Below are 26,849 nucleotides of genomic sequence, written 5' to 3'. Positions count from 1 at the left end.
TTGGAATGGTTTAAAATGAATTGAATTTAGACATGATTTAGATTGAGATTGAAATGGTTTTAAAATGAATTGAATTTAGACATGATTTAAATTGAAATTGAAATGGTTTTTAAAATGAATTGAATTTTAAATAAATTAAAATTGAAAAAATGATTTAATTTATGATCAAAATGAAACAATGACCTTAATTACTTATCTTGGCGATTAGTAATTAGTTATATGAATTGAATAACCTAATTGAAACTTTTTATAAATTGAAATTTGGAATGGTTTAAAAGGTTGGATTTTTTTAGAAATTAAAAGAATGATTTGATTCATCAAACTGTGAAAACTCAAGCAAAACTAGATTTCGATTTGAATAATCAAACAGAAACAACATAAAGACTTGACATCCAAACCAAGACACAAAACAGACTTAATAAAATTTAATATATCAAAATAGGACAGATTCAAAAGGCTGCTTTGCCAATTAGCAGCACCCTTAGGGAACCGCAGAGCAATTTCCTTGTTAGCACTTTCAACAGCATCACTTCCATGAATAACATTTCTGCCAATTTCAAAGGCGAAGCCACGATCCAAACGCTCCAATGTGCACGCCGGCGCCGATACCTGTAACACCCCGATAATAATATGATAATTATTTAAATTAAGTTAATAATATATTTATTAATTTAATTAGATAATTGGATTATTATTATTATTATTATTTCGGAATTAGTGAATTATTATTATTTTGGAAATAATAATTATTGGAAAATATATAAGTTGGAATAAGGAAAAGAGTTTTCATTTTTGTAAAAGGGTTTTACGTGAAAACTGAGAAGAGGCAGAGAAGAGGAGAACGGGGCAAAGAGGAAGAACCAGAGAGCAAAGGTTGGAGAAGAGCTTGGAGCTTAGAGATTTTGCCGGATTAACTCAGGTAAGGGGGGTTTATCGTTGGTTAATGGGTATTATAGATTAACATGTAATGGGTAGTGATAAACCGTTGAGTTGACCCTAATTGGGATTTAGGATGCTGAGAAAATTGTGATGAATAAGTTGTAGGAAAACTGAAATTGAATCGATAATTGTATGTGTCGTGATTTTCCGATAATGTAGCTTTTTACGGAGGTTGAATCGGAGGTCCGGAAGTCCTCCAACGGCGGAAAATGCGGAGAACTCTGCATTCTGCCTTGTGTTAGCGCAGGAACTGCTGTTTTGTCTGCGTTAACCGGTTAACCCAGGGCGTTAACCGGTTAACACTGTTATATTTTGTGAAAATATGTATTTTGCCTGCGTTAACCGGTTAACCCAGGGCGTTAACCGGTTAACACTGTTGCGTTTTGCCAGAAAATGTATTTTTGCCTGCGTTAACCGGTTAACCTAGGGCGTTAACCGGTTAACACTATTGGAAATTGAAAAAAATTGATATTTTAATGTTGTAAACATAATTGGTGTTTGGCCTATTATCGTTGATTTCGATGAGTAAAATTGTTGAGTTTATGTTATGAAGTGTTGATACAAATATGTTGATAAGTTGTGTTAAAGTTGTTGAAAATACTAAGTTGCAGGCTTGATGAGCCAAAGTTGATTATAAGTTGATTATGTTGAAAACCTTGTTGTGTTGCTGTTATTATCATGTTGTCGAAGTTTTTAAGTCGTATATGCCATGTACATTCATATGCATTAAGTCGGAGCTTTGCTCACACCACGTTGGCCTGGATTGGCAAATTTTAAGTTGAAAGTTGAAGGCTTATGCCTTGATGCCCACTAAAATGGCAATGATTTTAAGTTGGGAGTTTTACTCCGATTGGTACCACATGCATGACGAGTCGAGTCTCATTTGAGTTGCATTTTATGTTGTTATTGAGTTGCATTTTATGTCGTCATTGAGTTGCATTTTATGTTGTTATTGAGTATGACATTTGAGTTGATGTGCCGTTACTGAATGCATGATATGATTAGGGTGATTAACGTGTAAATTTACTTAACATAACATGATAATTTATAATGTTTGTTATATCGATTGAGGAACTCACCCTTACAACTATTTTTCAGGTAACGAGCAATGAGTTGAGTAGAAGCTAGTGCGTGGAGTCTAGTGTAGTCTACTTAGTGGGTCGTGCTCTGATAGATGTAACATCGGGACGGGATGTTTTTAATTGTTGAATAATTTTTACATGTAATGTATTACTTATGTTTTGGAATGGTTGGTTTGATTTCTATCCGCTGCGAAGAATTTTGCAAACAAAAATGTTTATTTTGATTAAATAAAGAGCATGACAGTTTTTATGGTGTGAAATGTTGTGTGACACCCTTGGTGCATGGTTACTCTGATATATATATTTGTTGTTGTTATTAAATAATTGGGGTATTTTAGAAGGGTGTTACATTAGTGGTATCAGAGCAGGTCGGTCTGTCCGGCCAGTTGTCGTGTCGTTACTGTCTAACAATTGTGTATTGTTACTAATCTAACTTTTAAGTTGTGTTGTATTGATAAGTTGGAATGGCTGGAAGGAATGATGCTGCAATGGCTGCCGCAATGCAAGCAATGGCACAAGCTGTGCAGAACTTGCCAAACGCTGGTGGAGATGCTGGATCACGTAGCTTGGCGACTTTTCAAAGAGAGAATCCGCCGGTGTTTAAAGGGAAGCATGATCCAGATGCAGCCTTGGGATGGTTGAAAGAGATTGAGAGAATCTTCCGTGTTATGGATTGCACTCCAGCTCAGAAGGTTCGGTATGGTACTCACATGCTAGCAGTCGAAGCTGATGACTGGTGGCTAGAGACTCACGAGAGGTTGACCGTGGCAGGTGAAGTCATTACTTGGGATGTATTCCATAGGGAATTCATGAGAAAGTATTATCCGGAAGATGTCCGGGGTAAGAAGGAAATTGAGTTCCTTGAGCTGAAGCAAGGAAACATGTCTGTCACTGATTATGCTGCAAAATTTGTGCATCAAGTGCATCAAGTTTGAAAATGGACTGCGCTCTGAAGCAAGGAAACATGTCTGTCACTCATTACACTGGTGCTGGTGCTGAGTTTTCAAAGTGCATCAAGTTTGAAAATGGACTGCGCTCTGAAATTAAGAAGGCTGTTGGGTATCAGAAGATACGCATTTTTACTGAATTGGTTGATAGCTGCAGGATATTTGAAGAAGACAATAATGCTCATTACAAGGTTGTCAGTGATCGCAGAGGCAAGCAACATCAAAACCGTGGCAAGCCGTATGATGCTCCAGCTGGGAAGCAAAGAGCTGCTCCGGCTCAGAGAGCTAGTGGGGGAGGTGCTCCTGCTGGTATAGTTTGCTTCAAATATGGTCAGGCTGGTCATAAGAGTAATGTATGCACTGCTGAAGTAAAGAGATGTTTTCGTTGTGGTAAGACTGGTCATGCAATAGTTGATTGCAAGCACAAGGAAATGATTTGTTTTAATTGTGGTGAAGAAGGGCATATTGGGAGTCAGTGTCAGAAGCCAAAGAAATCTCAAACGGGGAAGGTGTTCGCATTGACCGGAACTCAAACCTCCAGTGAGGACAGACTTATCCGAGGTACGTGTTATATTAATGGCTTTCCTCTTGTAGCTATTATTGACACAGGTGCGACTCATTCCTTTATATCTTTGGATTGTGCTGTGAAACTTAAGTTAGAGATATCTGAGATGTTTGGTAGTATGGTAATTGATACTCCTGCGAAGGGTTCAGTGACTACTACTTCGGTTTGTTTAAATTGTCCTTTGAGTATTTTTGGTAGAGACTTTGGGATGGACCTAGTGTGTCTTCCACTAGTGCAGATTGATGTTATTCTGGGTATGAACTGGTTGGTGTTTAACCGAGTTTCTATCAATTGTTTTGATAAGACGGTGGTCTTTCCTGAGATTGAGGAGGGAAAGAGTTTGTTTCTATCAGCAAGGCAAGTGAATGAGGAAGTAGCTGATGGGGCAGAGTTGTTTATGCTGTTAGCGACTTTGGAGGCTAAAGATAAACTGGTAATTGGCGATCTAGCCGTGGTGTGTGATTTTCCTGATGTGTTTCCGGAAGAGGTGAATGAATTACCGCCAGAGCGTGAAGTGGAGTTCTCGATTGATTTGGTACCTGGTACTAGGCCGATATCGATGGCTCCGTACCGTATGTCTGCTGTTGAGTTAACTGAATTGAAGAGTCAGTTGGAAGATCTGTTGGATAAGAAATTTATTCGTCCGAGTGTGTCACCGTGGGGTGCACCAGTGCTATTGGTTAAGAAGAAAGAAGGTACTATGAGGTTGTGTGTGGACTACAGGCAACTGAATAAAGTGACGATCAAGAATCGGTATCCTTTGCCGAGGATTGATGATTTGATGGATCAGTTGGTTGGTGCAAGTGTGTTCAGCAAAATAGATTTGAGATCTGGGTATCATCAGATCCGTGTGAAAACCGAGGATATTCAGAAGACTGCTTTCAGAACAAGGTATGGACATTATGAGTATTCTGTAATGCCTTTTGGTGTGACTAATGCGCCTGAAGTATTTATGGAGTATATGAATAGGATTTTCCATCCGTACCTAGACAAGTTTGTTGTGGTGTTTATTGATGATATTTTGGTGTATTCGAAATCGGAAGAAGAGCATGCTGAACATTTGAGAGTGGTTTTGGGAGTTCTCCGAGAAAAGAAGTTATTTGCTAAACTATCCAAGTGTGAATTTTGGTTAGAAGAGGTAAGTTTTCTTGGTCATGTGATTTTAAGAGGTGGTGTTGCTGTTGATCCTTCTAAGATAGAAGCGGTATCTAAGTGGGAAGCTCCGAAGTCTGTTGCTGAAATTCGAAGTTTCCTTGGTTTGGCTGGTTATTATAGGAAGTTCATTGAGGGATTTTCTAAGTTGGCGTTACCGTTGACGATGTTGACTAGAAAGGGGCAAGCATTTGTTTGGGACTCAAAATGTGAAGAAGGTTTCCAAGAGTTAAAGAGAAGGTTAACTACTGCTCCTATTCTGATATTACCGAGTTCGTCGGAATCATTTGAAGTTTACTGTGACGCGTCATTGTTGGGTTTGGGTGGCATGTTGATGCAGAATAAGCAGGTTATAGCTTATGCTTCAAGACAGCTGAGGGTTCATGAGAGGAACTATCCGACGCACGATTTAGAGTTGGCGGCTGTGGTGTTTGTTCTGAAGTTATGGAGGCATTACTTGTACGGGTCAAGATTTGAAGTTTTTAGTGACCATAAAAGTTTAAAGTATTTGTTTGATCAGAAAGAGCTGAATATGAGACAGAGAAGATGGTTAGAGTTTCTGAAGGATTATGACTTTGGTTTGAATTACCATCCGGGTAAAGCAAACGTAGTGGCTGATGCATTGAGTCGGAAATCATTACACATGTCTATGCTAATGGTTAAGGAATTGGATTTAATTGAGCAGTTTAGAGACTTGAGTTTGGTGTGTGAGAGTACTCACAATAGTGTTAAATTGGGAATGTTGAAGTTAACAAGTGGTATTCTGGATGAGATCAGAGAGGGTCAGAAATCCGATGTGCTTTTGGTTGATAAGTTGACTCTAGTGAATCGAGGTCAAGGTGGCGAATTCAGAGTTGATGAGAATGGTGTTTTGAAATTTGGTAGTCGGGTGTGTATTCCGGATGTTACCGAACTTAAGAAGAGTATTCTTGAAGAAGGACATCGTAGTGGGTTGAGTATTCATCCTGGAGCTACGAAGATGTATCATGATTTGAAAAAGTTATTTTGGTGGCCGGGAATGAAAAGAGAAATTGCGAGTTTTGTTTATTCCTGTTTGACTTGTCAGAAGTCAAAGATTGAGCATCAGAAGCCGTCTGGGCTAATGCAACCGTTGGCTATTCCAGAGTGGAAGTGGGATAGTATCAGTATGGATTTTGTTTCTGGTTTACCGAGAACAATTAAGAATTTTGAAGCTATTTGGGTAATTGTTGACAGATTGACAAAGTCGCCTCATTTCATTCCGATTAGAATGGATTATCCGTTAGAGAGATTAGCTGAGTTGTATATTGAGAAGATTGTAAGTTTGCATGGTATTCCGTCGAGTATTGTTTCGGACAGAGATCCTAGATTTACATCGAAATTCTGGGAAGGTTTGCAGAAGGCTTTGGGAACTAAGCTGAGATTGAGTTCTGCATATCACCCGCAGACTGATGGTCAGACTGAGAGGACGATTCAGTCATTAGAAGATCTTTTGAGAGCTTGTGTTTTGGAAAAGGGAGGTGCTTGGGATTGTTATTTACCTTTGATTGAGTTTGTAACACCCTTCTAAAATACCCCAAATATTTAATTAAAATAATAAACATATATCAGAGTAATTATGCAGTTAAGGGTGTCACACAATCATTCACACCATATTCCAAATAATTGTCATGCTCTTTATTTAATCAATTAAACATTTGCATAAATCGCAGCGGATATAAATCAAATTAATCAAAACATGTAACATACTACATGTAAACTGGTTCAATAATCTTTAACAACATAATTAAAAGGTTCCCTCCCGATGTTACATCTATCAGAGCATGACCCACTAAGGAGACTACACTAGACTCCAAGCATTCGCTTCTACTAAACTCATTTCTCGTTACCTGAAAAATAGTTGTAAGGGTGAGTTCCTCAATCGATATAATAAGCATTATAAAATATCATGCAATGTTAAGTAATTTAACACATTAATCACCCTAATCACAACATACAATCAGTAACAGCACATCAGCTCACATCATACTCAACATTCCATAACACACAAGTATAACCTCAAATCATACTCTACAACAACACAAACACACGTATAATATTGGAATACATCCATTCATATTATACGCCATACATACATTATGCAATGAGACTCAACACATGCGGTACCGACTATTCTTGAACATATAGTTCAAGCTCACCGATCCCTCCAGATACAGCTACTAAGCTCACTAGTCCCACTCATTGAGATCTAATGACTCACTCACTAATTCCTCACCATGGGAATTAGCTACAGCCCCGAAGGCTAGACTATGCACACTAATCATCTAGCATGCAACCATCAACAACAAATCCACACTGATTCACTCACTAATTCCTCACCATGGGAATTAGCTACAGCCCCTAAGGCTATGCTATGCACGCTAATCATCTAGCAATGCAGCATCAACAACAATTCACAATGAACATATGCTTACACTCTAAGTCATACAACAGTCCATTCACCAATACATGCATAATATATACATTCACAACATTATGCATATCATCATACATCATCAACATCACATCATGTCAAATAATTAAATACAGTATTAGCACACTCTACTAATACCTATACTGCTCAAAACAGCGGGATATAATCCCTATTACATCACATGCCAACATAGGCCAACTCTCAATTAGGCACACAACATTTAAAACACCAATTTTCCACTCTGCAACAGTGTTAACCGGTTAACGCCCTGGGTTAACCGGTTAACGCAGGCAAAAATACATTTTCTGGCAAAACGCAACAGTGTTAACCGGTTAACGCCCTGGGTTAACCGGTTAACGCAGGCAAAACACGCTTACTGTCCCAAAACTTAACAGTGTTAACCGGTTAACGCCCTGGGTTAACCGGTTAACGCAAGCAAAACAGCACATTTTCACAATTCAAAACAGTGTTAACCGGTTAACGCCCTGGGTTAACCGGTTAACGCAGACAAAACAGCAGTTCCTGCGCTAACACAAGGCAGAATGCAGAATTCTCCGCATTTCCCGCCGTTGGAGGACTTCCGGACCTCCGATTCCGATTCCGTAAAAAGCTATACGTTCGGAATTTCACAACTAACCCAAACACAGATTCAATTTCAGTCTAAATACAATTTCTCCAACATAATTCTTCAGCATCAACAATCCCAATTAGGGTCAAATTAACGGCTTATCACTACCCATCACATATTATCCCATAATACCCATTAATCGACGATAAACCCCCCTTACCTGATTAATCCGGCAAATCTTTGAGCTCCAAGCTTTTCTCTCTTCAACCTTCAGCCCTTGCTCTGTCTCTTTGCCCTTTTCCTCTTTCACGATCGTCTCTCTGTTTTCACGTGAAACTTTCTTTTTACCAAAAAATGGGATTCTTTCTCTTATTTCCAACATATATATATTTTCCGAATAATAATAATAATCCAAAAAAAATAATAATAAAATTTCCAATTATTTAACTAAATTAATAAATAAATTATTAACTCATTTAAATAATTATTTTATTATTATCGGGGTGTTACAACTCTCCCCCACTAAAAGAGTTTTCGTCCTCGAAAACATACCTCAAGCGAACAACTCTGGGTAAGACTCCTTCATCTTACTCTCCAGTTCCCAAGTCACGTTGCCACCTGCTGGTCCTCCCCAAGCTACCTTCACCAAGGCAATCTCTTTACCCCGCAACTGCTTCAACTCTCGATCCTCGATCCTCATAGGTGATGTCTCGACAGTCAGGTTATCTCTCACCTGTACATCATCTATTTGGACTACATGCGACGGATCATGAATGTACCTCCTCAACTGAGACACATGAAAAACCTCATGCAAATTCGCAAGCGACGGCGGTAAAGCGATACGATAGGCTACTTCCCCTATCCTCTCCAAAATCTGATAAGGACCAATAAATCGAGGTGTCAACTTCTTCGACTTCAAAGCTCGACCAACACCAGTTATCGGAGTAACACGAAGAAACACATGATCTCCCTCTTGGAACTCAAGTGACTTCCTCCTCTTATCATGATAACTCCTCTGACGACTCTGAGCAATTCTCATCAACTCTGAATTCACCACCTTGGCCTTGATTCACTAAGGTCAACTTATCAACCAAAAACACATCGGATTTCTGACCCTCTCTGATCTCATCCAGAATACCACTTGTTAACTTCAACATTCCCAATTTAACACTATTGTGAGTACTCTCACACACCAAACTCAAGTCTCTAAACTGCTCAATTAAATCCAATTCTCTAACCATTAACATAGACATATGTAATGATTTCCGACTCAGTGCATCAGCCACTACATTTGCTTTACCCGGATGGTAATTCAAACCAAAGTCATAATCCTTCAGAAATTCTAACCATCTCCTCTGTCTCATATTCAGCTCTTTCTGATCAAACAAATACTTTAAACTTTTATGGTCACTGAAAACCTCAAATCTCGACCCATACAAGTAATGCCTCCATAATTTCAGAACAAATACCACAGCTGCCAACTCTAAATCATGTGTCGGATAGTTCCTCTCATGAACCCTCAGCTGTCTCGAAGCATAAGCTATGACCTGCTTATTCTGCATCAACACACCACCCAAACCCAACAATGAAGCATCACAGTAAACCTCAAATGGTTCCGACGAACTCGGTAATATCAGAATAGGAGCAGTAGTCAACCTTCTCTTTAACTCTTGGAAACCTCCTTCACATTTTGAGTCCCAAACAAATGCTTGCCCCTTTCTAGTCAACATCGTCAACGGTAACGCCAACTTAGAAAATCCCTCAATAAACTTCCTATAATAACCAGCCAAACCAAGGAAACTTCGAATCTCAGCAACAGACTTCGGAGCTTCCCACTTAGACACCGCTTCTATCTTAGAAGGATCAACAGCAACACCACCTCTTGAAATCACATGACCAAGAAAACTAACCTCTTCTAACCAAAATTCACATTTAGAGAGTTTAGCAAATAACTTCTTTTCTCGTAGGACTTCTAAAACCACTCTCAAATGCTCAGCATGCTCTTCTTCAGATTTCGAATACACCAAAATGTCATCAATAAACACCACAACAAACTTATCTAGGTACGAATGGAAAATCCTATTCATATACTCCATAAATACTCCAGGCGCATTAGTCACACCAAAAGGCATTACAGAATACTCATAATGTCCATACCTTGTTCTGAAAGCAGTCTTCTGAATATCCTCAGTTTTCACACGTATCTGATGATACCCAGATCTCAAATCTATCTTGCTGAACACACTCGCACCAACCAACTGATCCATCAAATCATCAATCCTCGGCAAAGGGTACCGATTCTTGATCGTCACTTTATTCAGTTGCCTGTAGTCCACACACAACCTCATAGTACCTTCTTTCTTTTTAACCAACAACACTGGTGCACCCCACGGTGACACACTCGGACGAATAAATTTCTTATCCAACAGATCCTCCAGCTGACTCTTCAATTCAGCCAACTCAACAGCAGACATACGATACGGAGCCATCGATATCGGTCTAGTACCAGGCACCAAATCAATCGAGAACTCAACTTCACGCTCTGGCGGCAATTCATTTACTTCTTCAGGAAACACATCAGGAAAATCACACACCACAGCTAGATCGCCAATCACCAGTTTATCTTTAGCCTCTAAAGTCGCTAACAGCATAAACAACTCTGCCCCACCTGCTACTTCCTCATTCACCTGCCTTGCTGATAGAAACAAATCCTTACCTTCCTCAATCTCAGGAAATACCACAGTCTTATCAAAACAGTTGATATAAACTCGGTTACACACCAACCAGTTCATACCCAGAATAACATCAATCTGCACTAGTGGAAGACACACAAGGTCTATCCCAAAGTCTCTACCAAAAATACTCAAGGGACAATTCAAACAAACTGAAGTAGTAGTCACTGAACCCTTTGCAGGAGTATCAATCACCATACTTCCAATCATCTCAGATATCTCTAACTTAAGTTTCACAGCACAATCCAAAGATATAAAGGAATGAGTAGCACCTGTGTCAATAATAGCTACAAGAGGAAAGCCATTAATATAACACGTACCTCGGATCAAACGATCATCTGCAGAAGTCTCAGAACCCGATAAAGCAAAGACCTTGCCTCCTGACTGATTCTCCTTCTTCGGCTTAGGACACTGTGGACTGATATGACCCAACTTTCCACAGTTGAAACAAGTTACAGTCTTCAACCTACACTCTGCAGCCAAATGACCACCTTTGCCACACTTGAAACACTTCATCTCAGCACTGGTACACTCATGGACACGATGTCCAGCCCAACCACACCTATAACACTTAGCAGGAGCACTAGAGTCTCCCCCACTAGGCCTCTTCATCCCACTCTGCTTCTGGAAACCTTTGCCAACTGCATACGGTTTTCCACGATCATTCTGATTCTTGCCTTTCCTATCAACTCTCTGTTGATAGCTCTCTGCTCTGGCTTTGGAATCCTGTTCGAAAATCCTGCAACAGTCAACCAAGTCAGAAAACACTCTGATCCGCTGATATCCAATAGCCTGCTTGATCTCGGGACGCAACCCGTTCTCAAACTTCACACATTTCGAAAATTCTCCAGCAGCCTCATTATAGGGAGTGTAATACTTAGACAGCTCTGTGAACTTCGCAGCATACTCAGTCACAGACCGATTGCCCTGCTTCAATTCCAAGAATTCTATCTCTTTCTTTCCTCTGACATCCTCTGGAAAATACTTCCTTAGGAATCTCTCTCTGAACACAGCCCAAGTGATCTCAGCATTCCCAGCAGATTCCAACTCAGTGCGGGTAGCAACCCACCAATCATCAGCTTCCTCTGACAGCATATGCGTACCGAACCTGACCTTCTGGTTATCGGCACACTCAGTCACTCGGAAGATTCTCTCTATCTCCTTCAACCACTTCTGAGCACCATCTGGATCGTATGCTCCCTTGAACATTGGAGGATTGTTCTTCTGGAACTCACTCAGTTGACGAGCAGCTCCCATTCCCACAACATTCGGATTTCCTCCAAGTACTCCAGCTAGCATACCCAGAGCCTCAGCAATCGCAGCATCATCTCTACCTCTTCCAGCCATCTCTATTCTGAAAATCCAAACAACTAAAACAATGAGTACTGATAGGGTTACACAACACCTATACCGTACAGGGAAACAGAATAATTATGACTCGACTCGACTGACTATGCTCTGATACCACTAATGTAACACCCTTCTAAAATACCCCAAATATTTAATTAAAATAATAAACATATATCAGAGTAATTATGCAGTTAAGGGTGTCACACAATCATTCACACCATATTCCAAATAATTGTCATGCTCTTTATTTAATCAATTAAACATTTGCATAAATCGCAGCGGATATAAATCAAATTAATCAAAACATGTAACATACTACATGTAAACTGGTTCAATAATCTTTAACAACATAATTAAAAGGTTCCCTCCCGATGTTACATCTATCAGAGCATGACCCACTAAGGAGACTACACTAGACTCCAAGCATTCGCTTCTACTCAACTCATTTCTCGTTACCTGAAAAATAGTTGTAAGGGTGAGTTCCTCAATCGATATAATAAGCATTATAAAATATCATGCAATGTTAAGTAATTTAACACATTAATCACCCTAATCACAACATACAATCAGTAACAGCACATCAGCTCACATCATACTCAACATTCCATAACACACAAGTATAACCTCAAATCATACTCTACAACAACACAAACACACGTATAATATTGGAATACATCCATTCATATTATACGCCATACATACATTATGCAATGAGACTCAACACATGCGGTACCGACTATTCTTGAACATATAGTTCAAGCTCACCGATCCCTCCAGATACGGCTACTAAGCTCACTAGTCCCACTCATTGAGATCTAATGACTCACTCACTAATTCCTCACCATGGGAATTAGCTACAGCCCCGAAGGCTAGACTATGCACACTAATCATCTAGCATGCAACCATCAACAACAAATCCACACTGATTCACTCACTAATTCCTCACCATGGGAATTAGCTACAGCCCCTAAGGCTATGCTATGCACGCTAATCATCTAGCAATGCAGCATCAACAACAATTCACAATGAACATATGCTTACACTCTAAGTCATACAACAGTCCATTCACCAATACATGCATAATATATACATTCACAACATTATGCATATCATCATACATCATCAACATCACATCATGTCAAATAATTAAATACAGTATTAGCACACTCTACTAATACCTATACTGCTCAAAACAGCGGGATATAATCCCTATTACATCACATGCCAACATAGGCCAACTCTCAATTAGGCACACAACATTTAAAACACCAATTTTCCACTCTGCAACAGTGTTAACCGGTTAACGCCCTGGGTTAACCGGTTAACGCAGGCAAAAATACATTTTCTGGCAAAACGCAACAGTGTTAACCGGTTAACGCCCTGGGTTAACCGGTTAACGCAGGCAAGCAAAACACGCTTACTGTCCCAAAACTTAACAGTGTTAACCGGTTAACGCCCTGGGTTAACCGGTTAACGCAAGCAAAACAACACATTTTCACAATTCAAAACAGTGTTAACCGGTTAACGCCCTGGGTTAACCGGTTAACGCAGACAAAACAGCAGTTCCTGCGCTAACACAAGGCAGAATGCAGAATTCTCCGCATTTCCCGCCGTTGGAGGACTTCCGGACCTCCGATTCCGATTCCGTAAAAAGCTATACGTTCGGAATTTCATAACTAACCCAAACACAGATTCAATTTCAGTCTAAATACAATTTCTCCAACATAATTCTTCAGCATCAACAATCCCAATTAGGGTCAAATTAACGGCTTATCACTACCCATCACATATTATCCCATAATACCCATTAATCAACGATAAACCCCCCTTACCTGATTAATCCGGCAAATCTTTGAGCTCCAAGCTTTTCTCTCTTCAACCTTCAGCCCTTGCTCTGTCTCTTTGCCCTTTTCCTCTTTCACGATCGTCTCTCTGTTTTCACGTGAAACTTTCTTTTTACCAAAAAATGGGATTCTTTCTCTTATTTCCAACATATATATATTTTCCGAATAATAATAATAATCCAAAAAAAATAATAATAAAATTTCCAATTATTTAACTAAATTAATAAATAAATTATTAACTCAATTTAAATAATTATTTTATTATTATCGGGGTGTTACAACTCTCCCCCACTAAAAGAGTTTTCGTCCTCGAAAACATACCTCAAGCGAACAACTCTGGGTAAGACTCCTTCATCTTACTCTCCAGTTCCCAAGTCACGTTGCCACCTGCTGGTCCTCCCCAAGCTACCTTCACCAAGGCAATCTCTTTACCCCGCAACTGCTTCAACTCTCGATCCTCGATCCTCATAGGTGATGTCTCGACAGTCAGGTTATCTCTCACCTGTACATCATCTATTTGGACTACATGCGACGGATCATGAATGTACCTCCTCAACTGAGACACATGAAAAACCTCATGCAAATTCGCAAGCGACGGCGGTAAAGCGATACGATAGGCTACTTCCCCTATCCTCTCCAAAATCTGATAAGGACCAATAAATCGAGGTGTCAATTTCTTCGACTTCAAAGCTCGACCAACACCAGTTATCGGAGTAACACGAAGAAACACATGATCTCCCTCTTGGAACTCAAGTGACTTCCTCCTCTTATCATGATAACTCCTCTGACGACTCTGAGCAATTCTCATCAACTCTGAATTCACCACCTTGGCCTTGATTCACTAAGGTCAACTTATCAACCAAAAACACATCGGATTTCTGACCCTCTCTGATCTCATCCAGAATACCACTTGTTAACTTCAACATTCCCAATTTAACACTATTGTGAGTACTCTCACACACCAAACTCAAGTCTCTAAACTGCTCAATTAAATCCAATTCTCTAACCATTAACATAGACATATGTAATGATTTCCGACTCAATGCATCAGCCACTACATTTGCTTTACCCGGAAATGGTAATTCAAACCAAAGTCATAATCCTTCAGAAATTCTAACCATCTCCTCTGTCTCATATTCAGCTCTTTCTGATCAAACAAATACTTTAAACTTTTATGGTCACTGAAAACCTCAAATCTCGACCCATACAAGTAATGCCTCCATAATTTCAGAACAAATACCACAGCTGCCAACTCTAAATCATGTGTCGGATAGTTCCTCTCATGAACCCTCAGCTGTCTCGAAGCATAAGCTATGACCTGCTTATTCTGCATCAACACACCACCCAAACCCAACAATGAAGCATCACAGTAAACCTCAAATGGTTCCGACGAACTCGGTAATATCAGAATAGGAGCAGTAGTCAACCTTCTCTTTAACTCTTGGAAACCTCCTTCACATTTTGAGTCCCAAACAAATGCTTGCCCCTTTCTAGTCAACATCGTCAACGGTAACGCCAACTTAGAAAATCCCTCAATAAACTTCCTATAATAACCAGCCAAACCAAGGAAACTTCGAATCTCAGCAACAGACTTCGGAGCTTCCCACTTAGACACCGCTTCTATCTTAGAAGGATCAACAGCAACACCACCTCTTGAAATCACATGACCAAGAAAACTAACCTCTTCTAACCAAAATTCACATTTAGAGAGTTTAGCAAATAACTTCTTTTCTCGTAGGACTTCTAAAACCACTCTCAAATGCTCAGCATGCTCTTCTTCAGATTTCGAATACACCAAAATGTCATCAATAAACACCACAACAAACTTATCTAGGTACGGATGGAAAATCCTATTCATATACTCCATAAATACTCCAGGCGCATTAGTCACACCAAAAGGCATTACAGAATACTCATAATGTCCATACCTTGTTCTGAAAGCAGTCTTCTGAATATCCTCAGTTTTCACACGTATCTGATGATACCCAGATCTCAAATCTATCTTGCTGAACACACTCGCACCAACCAACTGATCCATCAAATCATCAATCCTCGGCAAAGGGTACCGATTCTTGATCGTCACTTTATTCAGTTGCCTGTAGTCCACACACAACCTCATAGTACCTTCTTTCTTTTTAACCAACAACACTGGTGCACCCCACGGTGACACACTCGGACGAATAAATTTCTTATCCAACAGATCCTCCAGCTGACTCTTCAATTCAGCCAACTCAACAGCAGACATACGATACGGAGCCATCGATATCGGTCTAGTACCAGGCACCAAATCAATCGAGAACTCAACTTCACGCTCTGGCGGCAATTCATTTACTTCTTCAGGAAACACATCAGGAAAATCACACACCACAGCTAGATCGCCAATCACCAGTTTATCTTTAGCCTCTAAAGTCGCTAACAGCATAAACAACTCTGCCCCACCTGCTACTTCCTCATTCACCTGCCTTGCTGATAGAAACAAATCCTTACCTTCCTCAATCTCAGGAAATACCACAGTCTTATCAAAACAGTTGATATAAACTCGGTTACACACCAACCAGTTCATACCCAGAATAACATCAATCTGCACTAGTGGAAGACACACAAGGTCTATCCCAAAGTCTCTACCAAAAATACTCAAGGGACAATTCAAACAAACTGAAGTAGTAGTCACTGAACCCTTCGCAGGAGTATCAATCACCATACTTCCAATCATCTCAGATATCTCTAACTTAAGTTTCACAGCACAATCCAAAGATATAAAGGAATGAGTAGCACCTGTGTCAATAATAGCTACAAGAGGAAAGCCATTAATATAACACGTACCTCGGATCAAACGATCATCTGCAGAAGTCTCAGAACCCGATAAAGCAAAGACCTTGCCTCCTGACTGATTCTCCTTCTTCGGCTTAGGACACTGTGGACTGATATGACCCAACTCTCCACAGTTGAAACAAGTTACAGTCTTCAACCTACACTCTGCAGCCAAATGACCACCTTTGCCACACTTGAAACACTTCATCTCAGCACTGGTACACTCATGGACACGATGTCCAGCCCAACCACACCTATAACACTTAGCAGGAGCACTAGAGTCTCCCCCACTAGGCCTCTTCATCCCACTCTGCTTCTGGAAACCTTTGCCAGCTGCATACGGTTTTCCACGATCATTCTGATTCTTGCCTTTCCTATCAACTCTCTGTTGATAGCTCTCTGCTCTGGCTTTGGAATCCTGTTCGAAAATCCTGCAACAGTCAACCAAGTCAGAAAACACTCTGATCCGCTGATATCCAATAGCCTGCTTGATCTCGGGACGCAACCCGTTCTCAAACTTCACACATTTCGAAAATTCTCCAGCAGCCTCATTATAGGGAGTGTAATACTTAGACAGCTCTGTGAACTTCGCAGCATACTCAGTCACAGACCGATTGCCCTGCTTCAATTCCAAGAATTCTATCTCTTTCTTTCCTCTGACATCCTCTGGAAAATACTTCCTCAGGAATCTCTCTCTGAACACAGCCCAAGTGATCTCAGCATTCCCAGCAGATTCCAACTCAGTGCGGGTAGCAACCCACCAATCATCAGCTTCCTCTGACAGCATATGCGTACCGAACCTGACCTTCTGGTTATCGGCACACTCAGTCACTCGGAAGATTCTCTCTATCTCCTTCAACCACTTCTGAGCACCATCTGGATCGTATGCTCCCTTGAACATTGGAGGATTGTTCTTCTGGAACTCACTCAGTTGACGAGCAGCTCCCATTCCCACAACATTCGGATTTCCTCCAAGTACTCCAGCTAGCATACCCAGAGCCTCAGCAATCGCAGCATCATCTCTACCTCTTCCAGCCATCTCTATTCTGAAAATCCAAACAACTAAAACAATGAGTACTGATAGGGTTACACAACACCTATACCGTACAGGGAAACAGAATAATTATGACTCGACTCGACTGACTATGCTCTGATACCACTAATGTAACACCCTTCTAAAATACCCCAAATATTTAATTAAAATAATAAACATATATCAGAGTAATTATGCAGTTAAGGGTGTCACACAATCATTCACACCATATTCCAAATAATTGTCATGCTCTTTATTTAATCAATTAAACATTTGCATAAATCGCAGCGGATATAAATCAAATTAATCAAAACATGTAACATACTACATGTAAACTGGTTCAATAATCTTTAACAACATAATTAAAAGGTTCCCTCCCGATGTTACATCTATCAGAGCATGACCCACTAAGGAGACTACACTAGACTCCAAGCATTCGCTTCTACTCAACTCATTTCTCGTTACCTGAAAAATAGTTGTAAGGGTGAGTTCCTCAATCGATATAATAAGCATTATAAAATATCATGCAATGTTAAGTAATTTAACACATTAATCACCCTAATCATAACATACAATCAGTAACAGCACATCAGCTCACATCATACTCAACATTCCATAACACACAAGTATAACCTCAAATCATACTCTACAACAACACAAACACACGTATAATATTGGAATACATCCATTCATATTATACGCCATACATACATTATGCAATGAGACTCAACACATGCGGTACCGAATATTCTTGAACATATAGTTCAAGCTCACCGATCCCTCCAGATACGGCTACTAAGCTCACTAGTCCCACTCATTGAGATCTAATGACTCACTCACTAATTCCTCACCATGGGAATTAGCTACAGCCCCGAAGGCTAGACTATGCACACTAATCATCTAGCATGCAACCATCAACAACAAATCCACACTGATTCACTCACTAATTCCTCACCATGGGAATTAGCTACAGCCACTAAGGCTATGCTATGCACACTAATCATCTAGCAATGCAGCATCAACAACAATTCACAATGAACATATGCTTACACTCTAAGTCATACAACAGTCCATTCACCAATACATGCATAATATATACATTCACAACATTATGCATATCATCATACATCATCAACATCACATCATGTCAAATAATTAAATACAGTATTAGCACACTCTACTAATACCTATACTGCTCAAAACAGCGGGATATAATCCCTATTACATCACATGCCAACATAGGCCAACTCTCAATTAGGCACACAACATTTAAAACACCAATTTTCCACTCTGCAACAGTGTTAACCGGTTAACGCCCTGGGTTAACCGGTTAACGCAGGCAAAAATACATTTTCTGGCAAAACGCAACAGTGTTAACCGGTTAACGCCCTGGGTTAACCGGTTAACGCAAGCAAAACACGCTTACTGTCCCAAAACTTAACAGTGTTAACCGGTTAACGCCCTGGGTTAACCGGTTAACGCAAGCAAAACAGCACATTTTCACAATTCAAAACAGTGTTAACCGGTTAACGCCCTGGGTTAACCGGTTAACGCAGACAAAACAGCAGTTCCTGCGCTAACACAAGGCAGAATGCAGAATTCTCCGCATTTCCCGCCGTTGGAGGACTTCCGGACCTCCGATTCCGATTCCGTAAAAAGCTATACGTTCGGAATTTCACAACTAACCCAAACACAGATTCAATTTCAGTCTAAATACAATTTCTCCAACATAATTCTTCAGCATCAACAATCCCAATTAGGGTCAATTAACGGCTTATCACTACCCATCACATATTATCCCATAATACCCATTAATCGACGATAAACCCCCCTTACCTGATTAATCCGGCAAATCTTTGAGCTCCAAGCTTTTCTCTCTTCAACCTTCAGCCCTTGCTCTGTCTCTTTGCCCTTTTCCTCTTTCACGATCGTCTCTCTGTTTTCACGTGAAACTTTCTTTTTACCAAAAAATGGGATTCTTTCTCTTATTTCCAACATATATATATTTTCCGAATAATAATAATAATCCAAAAATAATAATAATAAAATTTCCAATTATTTAACTAAATTAATAAATAAATTATTAACTCAATTTAAATAATTATTTTATTATTATCGGGGTGTTACAGAGTTTACCTACAACAATAGTTTTCATTCGAGCATTGGTATGGCGCCGTTTGAAGCTTTGTATGGTAGGAGATGTCGGACACCTTTATGTTGGTATGAGTCCGGTGAGAGTGCTGTAGTTGGACCGGAGATTGTTCAACAGACTACGGAAAAAATTAAGATGATTCAGGAGAAGATGAAAATTGCTCAGAGTCGTCAGAAGAGTTATCATGACAAGAGGAGGAAATCACTTGAGTTCCGAGAGGGAGATCACGTGTTTCTTCGTGTTACTCCGATAACTGGGGTTGGTCGAGCTTTGAAGTCAAAGAAGTTGACACCTCGATTTATTGGCCCTTATCAGATTTTGGAGAGGATAGGAGAGGTAGCCTATCGTATCGCTTTACCGCCGTCACTTGCGAATTTGCATGAGGTTTTTCATGTGTCTCAGTTGAGGAGGTACATTCATGATCCGTCGCATGTGATCCAAGTAGATGCTGTACAGGTAAGAGATAACCTGACTGTTGAAATATCGCCTATGAGGATTGAGGATCGAGAGTTGAAGCAGTTGCGGGGTAAAGAGATTGCCTTAGTGAAGGTAGCTTGGGGAGGACCAGCAGGTGGCAATGTGACTTGGGAACTGGAGAGTCAGATGAAAGAGTCTTATCCAGAGTTATTTGCTTGAGGTATGTTTTCGAGGACGAAAACTCTTTTAGTGGGGGAGAGTTGTAACACCCCGATAATAATATGATAATTATTTAAATTAAGTTAATAATATATTTATTAATTTAATTAGATAATTGGATTATTATTATTATTATTATTTCGGAATTAGTGAATTATTATTATTTTGGGAATAATAATTATTGGAAAATATATAAGTTGGAATAAGGAAAAGAGTTTTCATTTTTGTAAAAGGGTTTTACGTGAAAACTGAGAAGAGGCAGAGAAGAGGAGAACGGGGCAAAGAGGAAGAACCAGAGAGAAAAGGTTGGAGAAGAGCTTGGAGCTTAGAGATTTTGCCGGATTAACTCAGGTAAGGGGGGTTTATCGTTGGTTAATGGGTATTATAGATTAACATGTAATGGGTAGTGATAAACCGTTGAGTTGACCCTAATTGCACTACAACAAACAAGACCTTAGACAGCGCTTTTTTTAGCCTTAGACAGCGCTTTAAAGCGCTGTCTAAACCTCCGCTGCTAAAGGTTTAGACAGCGCTTTTTTAAATCTTAAAAGCGCTGTCTAAGCCCCCCCCCCCCCCTTAGACAGCGCTTTGGCCAAAAGCGCTTTATAAGACCCTCTTATTTTAAATTTTTTAGGTATACCTTAGACAGCGCTTTTGAAAAACGCTGTCTAAGGTATACCTAAAAAAATTAAAATAGGAGGGTCTTAGAAAGCGCTTTTGGCCAAAGCGCTTTCTAAGACCCTCCTATTTTAATTTTTTTAGGTATACCTTAGACAGCGCTTTTCAAAAAGCGCTGTCTAAGCCCCCCCCTTAGACAGCGCTTTTGCCTAAAGCGCTTTCTAATCCCCCCCTTAGACAGCGCGCTTTTAGTCGAGATGTACCTTTAGATAGAATGCAACTGCGGTAAATATACTTCCTGTAACCAGTCCTGATCCAGATACCTAATTGAAACAAAGAAATAACAATAACAATATCATACATGAAGAGGATAAGCAAACGGAAGGTTGAAGATAAGTTATTTCGCGCGTTAAAATTACCAATAGTAGCGGCTTCCTGCCTGCTTTATCTATGAGGGCTGCTCCAACACCTGTGATCACAATCTGCAAAATCAAAAAACATAATTGAGTTGGTTTCAATTTGAAGGGTGAAAAAAATAGACTTTTCATGAATTATTGGATAAGTTAGAAATAAGAACCTGAAGGATAGCAAAAAGTATAGTACCGGTCGCGGAAGGAAATCCTACAGCGAAATTAAAGTACACAAATACACCGAAACAAAATAAAAATCTGACTTCTTCATGAAGTTAAGTTTTAAAACATGATTTCATTGGGAGTTATAGGTTGTATGCAAATGTCAGACTTTGAATGAAGAGTTGCGATTAGAGAAGTAAGTATTAGAACCTGCTAGGTCAAAAATACTGCTAGCATAAAAACCAACTCCATTGATTCCACCAAATTGCTGGCAGACCATAAGCCCTACTCCAATCTGGTCATACATCAAAATTAGTTATCTATACGCCTTAATACAACAATAACATGGGAAGGTGAAAAGTAAACTATCATTTTCCACACACACCCTTAGAGAAACTGAACTGATATCAATAGTGGAACTATAGTTACCTACCGTGAGTGAGCGTAAATATCTTTTTTGAAACAAATCCAGCACTTTCGGTTTTGCGAGTTTTTCTAAACTAGTTATATAATCCTGTGTGGCAGTGACAGATGCACCAGCTTAAAATTGCATTATACTTGGAATGCTTTGTCTTTAATATTGTGCATGACAGGAAAGTCACAGAAATATATCCAACACCAACACACAGTAACCTGAATTTCCTTTGCTTCTTGAGATATATCAGCATCTTTTCCGCGAAGTATTTGCAATGCCGCCACAAAATCTTTTGTGAGTCCTCTCTTTGCCTGCAGTCATTAATTGGTCGGTACTTGGCACTCCTCATGATGTGCTAATCACTTTATATGGAAATTTGTTACTTACCAGCCATCTAGGGGACTCTGGAATGAAGAATAGACCCAAAAGCAACACAGCAGTGGGAATAAGGCCTGCAATTGCAAACACTTGTTTAGTATTGAAAAGTTTCAATTAATGTATAATGTTCTAAGTTTATTACTGACCGATTATAGATAAAGCCCTCCATGAAAGTATTGTTCCAAATATGAATGTCGTGGATCCCCCAATAACAATCATGAACTACAAAAGAAGATGAAAAACAAACTTATACGTCAGTGCTACCTTCATTGCAAATACTTGACCATGAAGTTACAATATGTAGCAAAACTATGCCTGATTTAAGGTAGTCAAGACTCCTCGGCGTTCTTTTGGCGCAATTTCTGCTATTTTCAGTCTATTTCCTATGTTTTCATTAATCTAAGGATAATGAAGTAAAATCAAATTTTGAATAATTTCTGGCTAACCTCTGCCAAAGACAGACTAAGATCCTTCCTGATAGCATCTTGAGTTGGAGATGAATATCCAACCTGGAAAATAAAATTAGTTGGAGATGAATATATATATTCTAAATACATCATTTATTCTATAAATCTAAAAAATAAAATTTACTTAAAAGAGAGGGGAGAACACATTTATAAATTTAAAAGACTGATTTGTTATCGAAACAAATTTAGAAATTAGTTTCACTCATCTAAGTTAAAGGACCGCAAAATTTGTTTAGTCAAACATGTTTGATAACAAACTATCTTAACAGTTCTAAACACATTCCATTCAAAATTGCCGAAAATGTTTTAATATGATCCACTCATATTTTAGTGAAGAATGTTATAGTATGGTTTATAATAATATGTTTAACTTATACTATACATAACTAGAAATAGAAAATAAATGAAACTTCTTTCTAATTTCTTCATTACTAAATTTGGGTATATAATATAATTAGTGACATGTTTCATATTTTTTTTCTTTCTACTATCTTTAACAATCACAATAGTGTTGAGAAGGCTCTATACCCAAAATTTTCCACTTGAGAGTTGTTAAGTATATCTTTTAACAAGTTGAATCTTCTTTTATTAAGCAAAAGTTATATTTTAAAATAGATTATAACTTATAAGTGTACTTGTCTATAACACCCGTTACATCAAAATTTTCATTATAGACAGCCCAAGAAACAAGTACCACACATAATAAAGATTTGAACTTGGAAAAAATAGAAAAAGAAATTTGATATACAACGAACAATGATTGATCCAATTGAAAAAAAAATGTACATAATAAAATTCAGAAAACTCAAGAGTTAGTTAAAAGAGATTAGGGTTTGTGAACCTGCTACATTGCTGACAAAACCTTTGATGCATCTCTGCAATGTGTACGGCAGGTGCCTTAGCATGATACTCACATACCTTATGTCTCCGATGATACTGTTTAGCTTCACTTAGATCAGCATCACAATTCTCCACTTGACAACATGGTGTAGTATTCGACCCTCCAGCTTTGGACCTTGGTCTACTATACAGATCTGTTACAGTTACTACCCTCTTCTTTCTACCTTCCTCCTCCTCTTCAAAATCCATTTCATCTTCATCTTCATGTTCCAGCTCTTCAGCTTTGGATGTTTGATAATAAATTACATTCATCTACTAAAACATTTTCGGCAACAGGCAAGAAGACCATATCGCTCCATCTTCCCCAACAAAAATCCACACAAATTAAAAGGCATCAGCAAAATTTCATAACAATATTCCACGAGCAACATCCAAAGTGTCAAAACAAAACAAATCCGGATTGTAACAACATTTTGCCCATCATGACCCATACACCTGTAGTTGGTAATCTTCAACAGCACTGCACTTGCTCCTAAGCCAAGCATTTCATCTTCCAACAATAAGCGAATTCTTGTTCTTGTATATGTAATAGCTCATGCACAATTTCTCTAAAGTCGCAACTGAATGCTGCATAGAATTTAGCTTTATATCCATCATCATTCTCTGCCATAACAAGATCGAAACATCAAACATCCTCCTAAAAACTAGAAAAACAGACTAATAATATGAAATTGTAATTTGATTTTAACCTCGATTGCAACCTTATCACTTTACAATCTTCAATCGAAATGAACATTGAAAACAGAAAATAAAGAACATTTAACCAAACCAAAAGGTCCTCCTAGAAAAGCAAAAATGAAAATCAAACCTGAAAATCAGCTCCATATTTTTCAACTAGCCGACTAATATAAAGACGCTAAATTGAAGTCAAAGGTTGAGGAAATGCACTTTTACCATCTCTTCTCCTCTTTCCCAGTGCCGATTTCAAATCTACAAACCCAAAATTCACAAAATTTACACTCATTTCAACAAAATATAAACAATTTCTGACACAAAAACACACTAATTGTTGAAGCAAGAGAAGATAATGAATTGAGGAGAATATACCGTCTTCTTCGAGATCACTGCCGGAATCGTTGGGGTCATCGGAAACAGAAGGAGCTTGAAGAGAATCAGTGAGAGAGTTAGGGTCATTGACGACACCGAAGGAGTTGTAGTTTTGTGTTACGCTTCCTTTTTCATCCCATTTAGGGTCTTCCGCAAGGGATTGTAACAGTTTGGGAGGAATGGTGAAAGTGGGTTTCAAAACTTTAGGGTTCTTCTTTGGAAGACCCACACGAACCTTAGGTCGAGAATTCTTGTATTTTCTTCGTGAACCTCCCATTCTCGTTTGTTATCTCTCTGAATCTACAAATTAGGGTTTTAATTTTTTTTTTAATTTAAAGACTTTAGACAGCGCTTTATCAAAAGCGCTGACTAAGGGCTATATTTAAAAGGGTTTTCTAAAAGCGCTGTCTAAGGGGGGGTCTTAGACAGCGCTTTTAGAAAGCGCTGTCTAAGACCCCCCCTTAGACAGCGCTTTCATTATTTTTTTGGAACATTTTCCGTGTTTTATTTTAATTTTAACCTTAGACAGCGCTTTCTTTTAAAAGCGCTGTCTAAGATGCGCTGTTAAAAGTCATTTTTGGCGTAGTGTTGGGATTTAGGATGCTGAGAAAATTGTGATGAATAAGTTGTAGGAAAACTGAAATTGAATCGATAATTGTATGTGTCGTGATTTTCCGATAATGTAGCTTTTTACGGAGGTTGAATCGGAGGTCCGGAAGTCCTCCAACGGCGGAAAATGCGGAGAACTCCGCATTCTGCCTTGTGTTAGCGCAGGAACTGCTGTTTTGTCTGCGTTAACCGGTTAACCCAGGGCGTTAACCGGTTAACACTGTTATATTTTGTGAAAATATGTATTTTGCCTGCGTTAACCGGTTAACCCAGGGCGTTAACCGGTTAACACTGTTGCGTTTTGCCAGAAAATGTATTTTTGCCTGCGTTAACCGGTTATCCCAGGGCGTTAACCGGTTAACACTGTTGGAAATTGAAAAAAATTGATATTTTAATGTTGTAAACATAATTGGTGTTTGGCCTATTATCGTTGATTTCGATGAGTAAAATTGTTGAGTTTATGTTATGAAGTGTTGATACAAATATGTTGATAAGTTGTGTTAAAGTTGTTGAAAATACTAAGTTGCAGGCTTGATGAGCCAAAGTTGATTATAAGTTGATTATGTTGAAAACCTTGTTGTGTTGCTGTTATTATCATGTTGTCGAAGTTTTTAAGTCGTGTATGCCATGTACATTCATATGCATTAAGTCGGAGCTTTGCTCACACCACGTTGGCCTGGATTGGCAAATTTTAAGTTGAAAGTTGAAGGCTTATGCCTTGATGCCCACTAAAATGGCAATGATTTTAAGTTGGGAGTTTTACTCCGATTGGTACCACATGCATGACGAGTCGAGTCTCATTTGAGTTGCATTTTATGTTGTTATTGAGTTGCATTTTATGTCGTCATTGAGTTGCATTTTATGTTGTTATTGAGTATGATATTTGAGTTGATGTGCCGTTACTGAATGCATGATATGATTAGGGTGATTAACGTGTAAATTTACTTAACATAACATGATAATTTATAATGTTTGTTATATCGATTGAGGAACTCACCCTTACAACTATTTTTCAGGTAACGAGCAATGAGTTGAGTAGAAGCTAGTGCGTGGAGTCTAGTGTAGTCTACTTAGTGGGTCGTGCTCTGATAGATGTAACATCGGGACGGGATGTTTTTAATTGTTGAATAATTTTTACATGTAATGTATTACTTATGTTTTGGAATGGTTGGTTTGATTTCTATCCGCTGCGAAGAATTTTGCAAACAAAAATGTTTATTTTGATTAAATAAAGAGCATGACAGTTTTTATGGTGTGAAATGTTGTGTGACACCCTTGGTGCATGGTTACTCTGATATATATATTTGTTGTTGTTATTAAATAATTGGGGTATTTTAGAAGGGTGTTACAATACCGATCCTAACCTGCAACAACCCTGCATAACTAATCTGCATAGCAAGCAACATTCCCAAAACATACATACAATTATAAGCAACATAAAGTCTCAAAGAGTATCTCCCAGTTAACAACACCAACACATAAAGCGGAACCAAATTGATAATAAACACATAACCACCCCAAGCCGAAACCATATAGAAATAACCAAATGCAGATGCCAAAGACCACGACAATGGTCCAGT

General features: G+C 38.9%; 1 protein-coding gene, 1 long non-coding RNA gene and 1 pseudogene across 2 annotated transcripts; all 3 read right to left on the bottom strand.

Moving 5' to 3' along the window:
* Positions 1-332: 332 nt before the first annotated feature.
* Positions 333-26,849, bottom strand: LOC127073655 (uncharacterized). The gene is made up of 2 exons (XR_007785833.1): positions 26,624-26,849; positions 333-609 (listed from the first exon to the last, which is right to left on the bottom strand). It is a non-coding gene; the product is annotated as an uncharacterized LOC127073655 (long non-coding RNA).
* On the bottom strand, positions 21,073-22,479 carry LOC127073653 (sugar transporter ERD6-like 7). The gene is made up of 8 exons (XM_051014826.1): positions 22,393-22,479; positions 22,256-22,320; positions 22,087-22,179; positions 21,887-21,967; positions 21,664-21,748; positions 21,459-21,502; positions 21,301-21,363; positions 21,073-21,204 (listed from the first exon to the last, which is right to left on the bottom strand). The coding sequence occupies exons 1-8, from the start codon at positions 22,463-22,465 to the stop codon at positions 21,130-21,132; spliced, it is 579 nt and encodes a 192-aa protein (XP_050870783.1). The 5' UTR covers positions 22,466-22,479; the 3' UTR covers positions 21,073-21,129.
* LOC127073654 (uncharacterized) lies at positions 24,085-24,977 on the bottom strand (annotated as a pseudogene).

The sequence above is a fragment of the Lathyrus oleraceus genome, chromosome 4, assembly GCF_024323335.1.
Source record: "Lathyrus oleraceus cultivar Zhongwan6 chromosome 4, CAAS_Psat_ZW6_1.0, whole genome shotgun sequence".
Taxonomy (NCBI): Eukaryota; Viridiplantae; Streptophyta; class Magnoliopsida; order Fabales; family Fabaceae; genus Lathyrus; species Lathyrus oleraceus.
The sequence above is the reverse complement of the archived record's forward strand: the minus strand, read 5'-3'. Positions and strand labels throughout refer to the sequence as shown.

What these genes read in the sequence shown, in the direction of transcription:
- LOC127073653 (XM_051014826.1), bottom strand. Translation starts at nt 22,465, where the DNA reads ATGATTGTTATTGGGGGATCCACGACATTCATATTTGGAACAATACTT. An exon ending in GAGGGCTTTATCTATAATCG is followed by an intron (nt 22,321 to 22,392) that starts GTCAGTAATAAA and finishes TTGCAATTGCAG; the next exon opens with GCCTTATTCCCACTGCTGTG. An exon ending in TACTTTTTGCTATCCTTCAG is followed by an intron (nt 21,364 to 21,458) that starts GTTCTTATTTCT and finishes TTGATTTTGCAG; the next exon opens with ATTGTGATCACAGGTGTTGG.